At 43.2% G+C, this 12,040-nt stretch overlaps 1 protein-coding gene across 8 annotated transcripts in view; it reads right to left on the bottom strand.

Annotated features, from left to right (window-relative positions):
* Window positions 1–12,040, bottom strand: part of MED14 (mediator complex subunit 14) — a 99,239-nt gene that overhangs the window by 52,480 nt on the left and 34,719 nt on the right. For all 8 annotated transcript variants that reach the window (XM_034423832.2, XM_034423834.2, XM_034423833.2 and 5 more), the window contains exon 12: window positions 3,175–3,253. In XM_034423832.2, the coding sequence (XP_034279723.1) occupies window positions 3,175–3,253 (79 nt within the window). The remainder of the gene's footprint in view (window positions 1–3,174; window positions 3,254–12,040) is intronic.

Below are 12,040 nucleotides of genomic sequence, written 5' to 3'. Positions count from 1 at the left end.
TTTGTATAAATATACAAAAGTATGAAGGCTATTGCTTAACGCATTGTAAGCCGCCCTGAGTCTCCGGAGAAGGGCGGCATATAAATTAAAGCAAAAAAACAAACGAACAGCCCCCCACTTCTTGCTCTTCTCTATACCTACGTCACCAGGCAGACACCTCAACTTCAGGCAGCTTGCAAACGCGCTGCGACCAAGTGCCGCCACCTTCCTGGCCCCTTTTTCGGTGATTCCCACTCATGGGTGGGAAGAAGAGGCAAGCAGGCTTTTTAGGGAGTTATCCTAACCTGTCAGCAGCTGAGAGAGGCCGCCTGTCTGGCCACCTCTCCTCCAATGGACTGGGAGGGAGAACTCCCAATCCTTTTCATAAGTATCTGAAGGGAGCATGTGATTCATAGTGCTTGGAATATTTTACTGTAATAGCTTGGGGATGGCTTTGGCTCCCTCTTTTTGGCCTCCCCCACAAACACACATTGAGTGGGGAAAACTCATTTGGGGAATGAAAATACGGAGCGGCTCATCATTTCAAGTCAAGGTTGGGTGCTGATCTTCTCCCGTTAGGAGAGAGCCAAAGCCATCCCTGTTTTTGGTCCCAGGAGGCTTCAGGGAAGCTTGCTAGCACCAAAATGGGGCGTGGGGGGTGCAACATGACCCCCCCAGCCCGTTTTTGGTCCCAGGAGGTTTCAGGGAGGCCTGCTAGCACCAAAACGGGGGAAGGAGTCGTGCGCATGTGCTGGGGTGGAGTGGGCACATGCGCAGGGGGTGGGGTAGTGCAGAAGGGTCACATGTGCATGTGTGGGGGGCAGGGCACACAGGGGGTGCATTGCATTATGGGAGTCGGCAGGCTTGCACGCAACCCCCCCCCGCGCTCCCCCTGCTTTTGGCACGCCACACCCACGGAGCCGGTTAGGCGATTTTCGGCATGGCCTGCGCCGGCGGGGCTTCCCTACATAACTTTGCTGGTGCCACAGCCTCTGCAAAGAGGCAGCAGCGGCAGGCCGTTCATGCCAGCAAAGAAGCAGCAGCGCCAGCAAACATATGTAGGCAAGCTTCACGCCCCGCCGGCATGCCGGCAATCAACTGACCGGCTCCGTGGGGCTGCAGAGCTGAGCGTCTGGCATCCCGCTTCTCTTGCGCTGGCCGCCGCCTTGCACACAGCTGATTGGTGCTTCTCCGGAGCGTGGCTATAGTCACTGGCCCCACAGACATTCCCCTCCCCCAGGACCTTTCTCCCCCCCATAAGGCAAACCCCAAGATTTACAACAAGGCTGGCAGGGGGAAGAGGAGGAGCCACCGCTGCCTCTGCAAAGAGGATCCCCCCCACCAGGACCTTTCTCTCCCCCCAGAAGGCAAACCCTGAGCAGAGGCAGCGGCGCAGGCAAAGAGGCAGCGCTGCTTTGCCGATGCGAACGGCCTCCAATGGGCAGTGGCTGTCGATGGCATAGCCAGTGTGCATGCGCGCTAAAAGGAGCTGCCCAGTGGGCATGCGCGTGCCGGAAAATAAACTTCCAGTTTCCGGTGCACGCATGCGCACCAGCCACCTAGTCTTCTGGTTACTGGTGAGCATGCGTGCGGGATGATCAGCTGGCTGGCTGATCTTCTGGTTTCTGGCTCAGCCGCATGTGTGAAGGCCTGCTGATCATCGCATGTGCATGCGAGCCAGTAACCAGAAGACTAGCTGGCTGGTGTGCATGCGTGCGCTGGAAACCCAGAAGAGGAATGGGCGCCACCGCGTGTGCCAGGACCATGATGGTCCTACAACATCTTGAATCTCCAAAGACCTACGCAAGGGTCCTCTTTGTAGACTTTAGTTCAGCATTCATTACCATCATTCCAGACACTCTTCTAACTAAGCTAAACCAGCTAGAGGTACCTGAACACACTTGTAAGTGTATCAGAAGCTTCCTAACAAACAGGAAGCAGCAAGTGAAGCTAAACAAAATCACATCAGATACCTGTATAATTAGCACAGTGCCCCCCCCCCAGGGCTGTGTGCTCTCCCCACTTCTCTTCTCTTTATATACCAATAACTGCATCTCTAACGATCCATCTGTTAAACTATTGACATTTGCAGATGACACAACAAGCCTCGTGGTGCGACCGGAACGATCTGGAACTGAACACACTCAAAACCGTAGAAATAGTGGTAGACTTTAGGAGAAACCCTTCCATACTTCCACCTCTTACAATACTAGACAACTCAATATCAACAATAGAGACCTTCTAATTTTTAGGTTATACCATATCACAAGATCTAAAATGGACACTTAACATCAAAAACATCATCAAAAAAGCACAACAAAGAATGTTCTCTGAGACAACTCAGAAAGCTCAAATTGCCCAAGGAACTGTTGATACAGTTCTACAGAGGAATTATTGAGTCTGTCATCTGCACCTCTATAACTGTCTGGTTTGGTCTTCAACCTAACAAGACAGACAGACTTGAGAGGATAATTAGAACGGCAGAAAAAACAATTGCTACCAACCTGCCTTCCATTGAGGATCTGTATATTGCACGAGTCAAAAAGAGGGCTGTGAAAATATTTACAGACCCCTCACATCCTACCCACCCTCAAAACAATGCTATAGAGCACTGCACACCAGAACAACTACACATAAGAATAGTTTTTTCCCGAACGCCATCACTCTGCTAAACCAATAATTCCCTGTCAAACTATTTACTAAGTCTGCACTACTATTAATCTTGTCATCGTTTGTATCACCCATCTCCTTCCACTAATGACTGTATGACTGTAACTTTGTTGCTTATATCCTTATGATTTATATTGACTGTTTCCTAATATGATTTGATTGCTTATTTGTACCCTATGACTATCATTAAGTGTTGTACCTTATTATTCTTGATGAACGTATCTTTTCTTTTATGTACACTGAGAGCATATGCACCAAGAGAAATTCCTTGTGTGTCTAATCACATTTGGCCAATAAAATTCTATTCTATTCTATTCTATTCTATTCTATTCTATTCTATTCTATTCTATTCTATTCTATTCTATTCTATTCTATTCTGTTCTGTTCTGTTCTATTAACATTAAACCTTCCCTGTTGCAATTACTAAAAGACAGCCAAAGCAGAGATCATAGAAAATTATTCTAAAAGTGAAATTGTTTTTATAATGACAAAGATGTACATTTCCTGGTATTGCTTTTTACTAACTTGAGCTGCTGAAGCCAAGGAATGATACGCTTCATATCATCATTGATAGACTTCTCTACATCATCCAGAGTCTGCTGATCTACAAAGAAAAGGTTTTAGTTATTATTTACAGTATAATTATTTACATATATTTAAATAAAATACAGGATTTTAAGTCAAAATAGATTTCTGTTGGTTCTGTTATTTTAAACAACCCATAAATCAATTTCCATACAGAAGGGATTCCAGAGTAATGCATATATTATAAAAAGACATACTTTTTAATCAAACAACATTCAATCATTACAGTACATTTGTGACAATAATGGGAAATGTCATCTAGAAAAGCTTTTCTTTGGTAAATTAATAGTGAATTTTTTTCCTACTATATTATACATGAAGAAAGTTCTCTTATGAAGATTTAATGAATGTAGCATAATGCAAGAAGCAGCACTTCTTCAAATGTATTGAGGATGTTAAAATACAGAATTTTCAACTGGGTGGGAGTAAAGAAGCAGCCTGTACTTTAAGGTCTATAGTAGCCTTGTTTTACCTAGACAAAATGGTCATGAATTGAAAGCCTCTGAATTAACAGTATCCTCCTGGAATTCAATCTGAAGATTACTAGAGAGAGGATCACCAAACGTTTGCCTCCTGTGATCACTTTATCACAGGAGGCAAACATTTGCCACAGAAATCAGTGAAGGCTATTTCTTTGTAAACTGTACTAGAATTCTATACACTTAGGACTGCATGGACCTTCTTAAAGCCCCCCCCCATCCCACTCAAGGATAGCTATAAAACAAAATATGATTCAGTTTCATTTGTGTTATATTCAGATTCCTAGAATACCACAAAATATAACACAAATACAATACAAAGATTCTGTGTGGTTCTTAACCAAAAGTTTTGCATTCATCTGTTTTATATGAAGTAAATTGATATTCAATTTCTGTAGTCATCCATCTCAGTTTTTGATTCTGGGCGGCTTCAAAAATATACTACAATTAAGACATTAAAACATTTTAAAACAAATAAAAATGATTAAAAACATCCAAAATATACATATCAGCTGAGATACTTGGCCAGTTAGCAATACAGCCAGGAAACAGGGCCCTTGACACAATTCAGCACCCCAGGCCTGGGAACACAGCCAGGTTTTTAGGGCCTTACAAAAGGCTAATAGGGGTCATTCTGATCTCCAAAGAGAGGATGTTCAGTAGAACAGGGGCCATTGCGGAAGAAGACCCTTTTTCAGTCTCTGACAGCAAACTCTTTGGCTGATGGGATCTGCAGCATGCCTATTCTTCTAGATCAAGATGGACAGGAAGAAACTCTTGGAAAAAGGTAATCCCTCAGGTAACCTGGTCCCAAACCATGTATTGTCAGAAGGTTAGAATTAGGTATTATTATGCTTCAAATTGACCCATGGAAAATCAATTAGATCTACTTTAATTCTCATTAATGTCAGAAAAAGTAATAAGCATGACTAAATCTGGCTCTAATCCAATTCAATGGATTCTATCCAATATCCAGTATAATTGACCTTCCACTTTTTCCACTCTGTGAGATTCTCAAATGGGCACCAACCATAAAATCTACTAACAGATTTTAAAACACTCCATGGGAAGAAAGAATTATTTTGCTAAGAACCCATTGTCCAGTATTTCAAAACTTTAATAATTGCAAGGACTTCACACTGATTGCTGTGCAGAACACAGTGTTCCCTGTTCTTCAACCATGAAAACCAGCCAGTATCTGCTTGCTGGGAGACCCTAAGGGTTCAAAGCTGCCCTGGAGGAGTGGTGAAGGAAGGAGAGGTGCTTCATCAACCACGAGGAAACCGCAATTTCCTCGTTAGGTCCGAAGAAAGCTCTCCCAAACGGCAGCAGGGACGACAACCATTTTTGGCAAGTCACAATCTGTGACAACCGGGACAATAAGATTTGTGCTGGAGCGGTTCGTGGACAGAACATTAAAACTGGGTGAGACAACTTCCAACTTTTATTCTAGAGACCTAATCCAAGTAAAAGAATTTTTTTTAAAATCTCTAAATGTTAAGAAAACAGCAATTAACTGCCTAAATGACTACAGACCCATCGCATTAATGTCTGTAGTGATGAAAAGCTTCGAGAGATTGGTTCTCCAACACCTTAGGACATGCCTCCCACCGGACTTTGACAAACATCACTTTGTCTACAGGGGGAACAGGTCGACAGATGATACCATAGCTACTACTACTACTACTTGCCGTCCGTTGGTGAGGCATCTGAGGTGGCTCGGGAGTTCATGGCTTCCATGACAGCCATGGACCTGACCCAGTTAATTCATGACCCTACCCACACGGGGGGAAACACGCTGGATCTGGTTTTTGTCTCTGGACAGTGGTTGAGTGATCTCGAGATAGGGGATATAGTCACCGAGCCCTTGTCATGGTCTGATCACTCTCTCCTTCGTCTCGACCTTCGAACCGCTACACCCCGCCGCAGGGAGCCGGAGCCGGTAAGATGGTTCCGCCCCAGGCGCCTGATGGAACCGGATAGGTTCCAGATGGAGCTTGGGCCATTCCCTGAGGATCTGGCACACGCCTCGACTGGAGACCTAGTGGCCACCTGGGATAGGGCGGCCGCTGGAGCTCTGGATCGGGTCGTGCCTTTGCGGCCTCTGACCCGGCGCCGATCTCATTTAGCTCCTTGGTTCACTGAGGAGCTGAGGGAGTTGAAGCGCCGGAAAAAATGCCTAGAGAGTAGTTGGAGGGCCAGTCTTTCTGAATCTGACCGGACACTGGTAAGAGCTCATATTAGGAATTACCTAGTGGCGATAAAAGCAGCGAAATGTAGCTATTTTGCTGCTCTTATTGCGTCATCAGATAATCGCCCGGCCGCCCTGTTTAGGGTGACCCGCTCCCTGCTCCACCAGGAAGCGCGGGAGGACCCCTTGGAGGGTAGAGCCGAGGATTTTGTTCAATATCTGTATGACAAAATCGCTCAGATTCGGGAAGATCTGGACTCCGACTGGATAGTCTCAGGGGGAGGGACTGGGGCAGGTCTTGAGAATGTTATCTGGGATGAGTTTGATCCTGTGACCCCTGAGGACGTGGACAGGATTCTGGGTAGACTGAACGCGACCACTTGTTTATTGGACCCGTGTCCCTCCTGGTTAGTGCTGGCTTCTCGGGAGGTGACACGAGGCTGGTTCCAGGGGATTATAAATGCTTCGCTGGGTGAGGGTGTCTTTCCTGCCGCCTTGAAAGAGGCGGTGGTGAGGCCTCTCCTCAAGAAGCCTTCCCTGGACCCGGCAATGTTGGTAAATTATCGTCCGGTCTCCAACCTTCGTTTTGTGGCGAAGGTTGTTGAGAGTGTGGTTGCGCAACAGCTCCCTCAGCATCTGGATGAAACGACGTATCTGGATCCGTTCCAGTCGGGCTTCAGGCCCGGGTACAGCACGGAAACGGCATTGGTCGCGTTGGTTGATGATCTCTGGAGGGCTCGGGATAGGGGGTGCTCCTCTGTCCTGGTCCTGTTAGATCTCTCAGCGGCTTTTGATACCATCGACCATGGTATCATGCTGCACCGGTTGGAAGAGTTAGGGGTGGGAGGCACTGTGTTGCAGTGGTTCTCCTCCTTTCTCTCTGACCGGTCGCAGTCTGTGTTGACAGGGGGACAGAAGTCGACCCCGAGGCCCCTCATATGTGGGGTGCCACAAGGGTCGGTCCTCTCACCTCTCCTGTTCAACATTTATGTGAAGCCGCTGGGCGAGATCATCCGTGGTTTCGGGGTGGAGTACCATCAGTACGCTGATGACACCCAGCTGTACATCTCCACCCTGGATCACCCCAACGATGCCCTTGAAGTGATGTCCCGGTGCCTGGAGGCTGTACGGATCTGGATGGGGAGGAACAGGCTCAGGCTCAACCCATCCAAGACCGAGTGGCTGTGGTTTCCGACGTCCCGATATAGCCAGTTGACGCCATCACTGACTATTGGGGGCGAATCATTGGCCCCCACGGAGAGGGCTCGCAACTTGGGCGTCCTCCTGGATTCACGGCTGTCTTTAGAAGAGCACTTGACGGCCGTGACCGGGAGGATTTTTTTATCAGGTCCGCCTGATTCGCCAGTTGCGTCCCTTTCTGAATCGGGACTCGTTGCGCACGGTCACTCATGCCCTCATCACCTCCCGCCTGGACTATTGTAATGCTCTCTACATGGGGCTCCCCTTGAGGAGCATCCGGAGGCTCCAACTGGCGCAGAGTGCGGCCGCGCGGGTGGTAATGGGAGCAACATGGCGCTCCCATGTAACACCTCTCCTGCGCGAGCTGCACTGGCTCCCGGTGGTCTTCCGGGTGCGCTTCAAGGTTTTGGTTACCACCTTTAAAGCGCTCCATGGCTTAGGGCCTGGTTATTTACGGGACCGCCTACTACCACCAATAGCCTCCCACCGGCCAGTACGCTCTCATAGAGAGGGACTCCTCCGGGTGCCGTCAGCCAAACAGTGTCGACTAGCGGCCCCTAGGGGGAGACCCTTCTCTGTGGGGGCACCTACCATCTGGAACGAGCTCCCCCCGGAGATACGGAGGATCCCGGATCTGCGCTCCTTCCGCCGTGCTGTGAAGACCTTTTTATTCCATCAAGCGGGCTTGGCCTGATCTCTTCCCTTTTTAAATACGTAAATTTTAATCTGTTTTTAAATTATTGGGGTATTTTAATTTGTCTGGGCCAAATAATTTAATTTGATTTTATCGGGTTTTTAAATTTTTTGTATTTATGTATTTTATTGTTGGCTGTTCACCGCCCTGAGTCCTTCGGGAGTAGGGCGGTATACAAATCAAATAAACTAACTAACTAACTAACTTTACATTCTGTAGCGAGCCACCTGGAGAAACCCGGGAACTATGTCAGGATGCTTTTCATAGACTATAGCTCGGACTTCAATACCATTCTGCTGAGCATCCTTATCGAAAAGCTGACTGACTTGGATTTTCCCTCTTCCATCTGCGCCTGGATCAAAGACTTTCTGAGGGACCGACCACAAACAGTGAGGGTTGGGGCTGTCATATCCACCTCCCTGAAGCTTAGCACTGGCTCCCCACAGGGCTGTGTGTTTAGTCCCTACCTGTATTCACTCTATACACATGATTGTGTAACGTCTGACCCATCCACTGTGATCATTAAGTTCGCAGATGACACCACCGTAATGGGTCTTATTACAGGTGAAGATGAAACAGCGTACAGGGGGGAGGTTCAAAAACTATCCACATGGTGCTTAAAAAACAACCTGCACCTGAACATCAGCAAGACCAAGGAGATGGTGTTGGACTTCCGGAGGAAGAGAGGAACCTCCCCACTTTACATCGAGAGGGGTTGTGTAGAGAGTTTCCTCCTTTAAATTCCTGGGAGTCCATCTCAGCGAAGAACTCACCTGGAAAAACAACACGATCCAGATGGCCAGGAAGGCCCAACAGAGATTCCATTTCCTTAGGGTCTTGCGTAAAAACAGGGTGGAACAACAACTGATGACCTCCTTTTACCGGTCCACAATAGAAAGCGTCCTCACTTATTGCATCACGGTATCACATGCTGGTTTAACAGCCGTGGATAGAAAAACATTACAGAGGGAAGTGAGCACAGCACAAAACATTGTGGGCTGTCCCCCGATACCACTAGATGAGATCGCTAGGGCTCACTGCCTTAGAAGAATGAGGAAAATCCTCAGGGATAACTCACACCCTGGTCACCACTTCTTTATCCTCCTACCATCGGGAAGGAGATATAGAAGCATAGCTAGCTGCACAAACAGGCTGACGAACAGTTTTTATCCGTGGGCTGTCAGACTCCTGAATGCGAAATAACATCATAACTACGTAGTACGATGGACTTCCAGGGCCGGCGCAACATGTAACATGTTCACACTGGTGCAATAGGACTGGGTGGTTATTAATATGATTTATTGGGTTAGGGATTTTCTGTCTTCACTGTGAGTTATATTGTGTTGGGGGGGGGTGCACTGAGGGAGCTCAACCAATCTCATTGTACATATGTTTGCACTGACAATAAAGATTTGAATTTTTGAAAAGCGGCAATTGGATAGATGGAGAAAGAGGAAGATTAAAAACCCAGATGTGAAAAAAATATCTAATAGAAACTTTAAAATATAGAAAGCTTGGAAAAGATTTAACAATACTTTGAAAAGTGATTAGTGGGAGAAACTGTTTTTAAAAAAAATTCTAACCCACCCACCCCCAATCAGTTGACAATCAGCTGTTCTACCCACCCCCACCCCCCGGCCACAAACTGTTTAATGGATTTGGAGCAGGAGACCCATCTACTGGAGGAAGAAGATTACTGCAGTGTGGGAAAGTGATAATTGTTTAAGATACACAAAGAAAAGGTGTGAAAGTAAATAACTTCAAGGCCACTTGACCTTGATTCTAATTCAGTAGGCAATTTGGATGTTTGGAAATATCTTGCGAGCTTTTTGAAGATCTCTAAGACAAACTGAATTGCAAATAACTAAAACCCTATTGAAATTGTTTACTGGAAAGTGGATTTGAAAGACTTGAGGGAACTTGATGGGCCAATTTGGATTTAGATTACTAATGCTACTTGATAAAACATTCTATGAGGTAAAAGAAGAAAGGTGATGGAAGGAAAAAAAGAAAGAAAAAGAAAAGATAAATAAGACTTTAAAATTTGGACAACTGAGAAGATGTAAACTGGAATATTATAAAGACTGTAAATTATCAGTTTATAGCTTTGAAAGAATAGAAATTTAGGGGATTTGGAGGAATAATTCTGGGATTGACTAAATTGTATTAATAATTGACTTCTTTAGAGTTTTTAGATATTGGGATACTGGAATATTAGAGGTATATTGAGTAATTTTTAATATATTAAACTGATACAAAATGACCCAACAGGAGAAAATAAAGTTCTATGAAGAAATGTTAGTGATGCTTGAAAGTATTTATGAAAATGTGACAAAGAATCATAAGGAGATTATGGGATTGTTCAAAGATAAAGATGTGAGTGTAGAAGATCCTCAACAAAGGGTGGGGAAAGATGAACATAATATTCAGAAAACAGATGAGAAATTTGAAGGAATGGTGGAAGAAACAAATAAAAATAAGTTACAAGAAGATAAAAACACTGAAGAGACAGTAACAATAAGCACTAAGAATCAAATAGATAATTCCTTAAGAGTTTACAATAGAATAGAGAGAAAAAAGGAAGATTTTCCAAATGATGCAGCAGAAGGAGAAAAGGGGTAAGGCAGAGGGAACATTAAGTTTGTGCAAAAATGTTAGAAAGAAATATAGGATCTCAAGAGAGAAATATTAAAAAGTCACCAAAAAATCAATAAATGATGAAATTCTAAAAAGGCTAAGAGATAATGGATAGAGATAAAATATCTTGTAATATGGTGATTGTATTAAAAACTAATAGAAAAAAGTAGAAAGTATAAATTGGGAAAATAGTAACACACATATGGATATATAATAGAATTTGTTATAACCACAAATATACTAAGGCTAGGAGGTAGAAGACTATGATTAGGCATATTTAAATGTATTATTATTATTAACTGTGTAAAAAATATTTTGAAATTTATAGCTTTCAAGGACTATAAATTCAGGGGATTTAGAGATATAATCCCGGGACTAATCAAAATTTATCAATAATTGGTTTTATTGGTGTTTATAGAAAATTGAATTATTGGAATTATGGTGGAACATTGAGTAATATCTAAAATATTAAATATTAGTGATTCAGCAGGGATCAACAAATACATTGTATAAAGAAATGTTATTGATGTTTAAATATATTTATGGAGAAAGTGATAAAGAATCATAAAGAGAGAATGATATTGTTTAAAGGCAAATATGTGAAGGTATAAGAACCCCAACAAAAGGGGGGGGAGAGCAAATTGTGAAATATTATATATATTGATACATAATCTATTATAATTACAATGAGCATATCAAGGTTAGAAGTTGGAAGACAAAGATTATGTATATTTAATTCTTTATTATTGTTAGCACTGTGTAAAAATATATTGACCCAGTCAATACACAGTCCACAAAATATGTTGGTTGTTAAAGGAAAACTACAAATAAAACATATACAACAAAAAAAGTTGTAATAATTATGCTGCCTGAGGTAAAACTATACTCCACCCTTCTACTCTTCGGGAAAAGTGTTAAAACATGTCTTTTAACCAAGAATATGCAGTCATTGGGGTAACAGATGGCTTGCGGGCATTCCCTCCACCTTTTTAACTTGTCCTTCTAACTCTGCCTGTTAATTTTGTCTTTTGTATGAATTATATTGTTTTTAATCTATAAACCATTCAGAGTCATTTCAATAGTGAGATGGGCTATGTATAAAATAGATAGATAGAAAGATAGATACAATAGATAGATAGATAGACGGATACTGTAGATGGATAGATAGATAGACAGACAGACACAGACAGACAGATCTGCATAAAGATTTCATGCTAGTTGCTAATTTGTATTATTTTGACTTTTACAGATAAATTTGAATTGTATTTGTAAGTTTTGTGTTTTTTATTTTGAGGTATAACTTTTAAGAAAATTATTTTAAATATTAGGAGGAAAAGCCTTATATTAAGTTCAATGTATTATGCCAATTTATGATCATGACCAAGCCATTTCATTTGTAAAATATGTTAAACAAAATTTTCCCCATTCCTATTGGTATTAATAATCATTATTTTCTCTGGCAAATAATTTTTCAATTTTCACTGCATTGTGCTTGCAAGTTACTACATGCTAACTGACCAAATGACCTATAGATCTATATTTGACATCACAACACTTTTTAATACACTGGCAAATTTTATGATAAAAATCTTTACTTTTAATTTT

This window comes from Pantherophis guttatus, chromosome 5 (genome assembly GCF_059756535.1).
Source record: "Pantherophis guttatus breed Tessera chromosome 5, ASM5975653v1, whole genome shotgun sequence".
NCBI lineage: Eukaryota > Metazoa > Chordata > Lepidosauria > Squamata > Colubridae > Pantherophis > Pantherophis guttatus.
The sequence above is the reverse complement of the archived record's forward strand: the minus strand, read 5'-3'. Positions and strand labels throughout refer to the sequence as shown.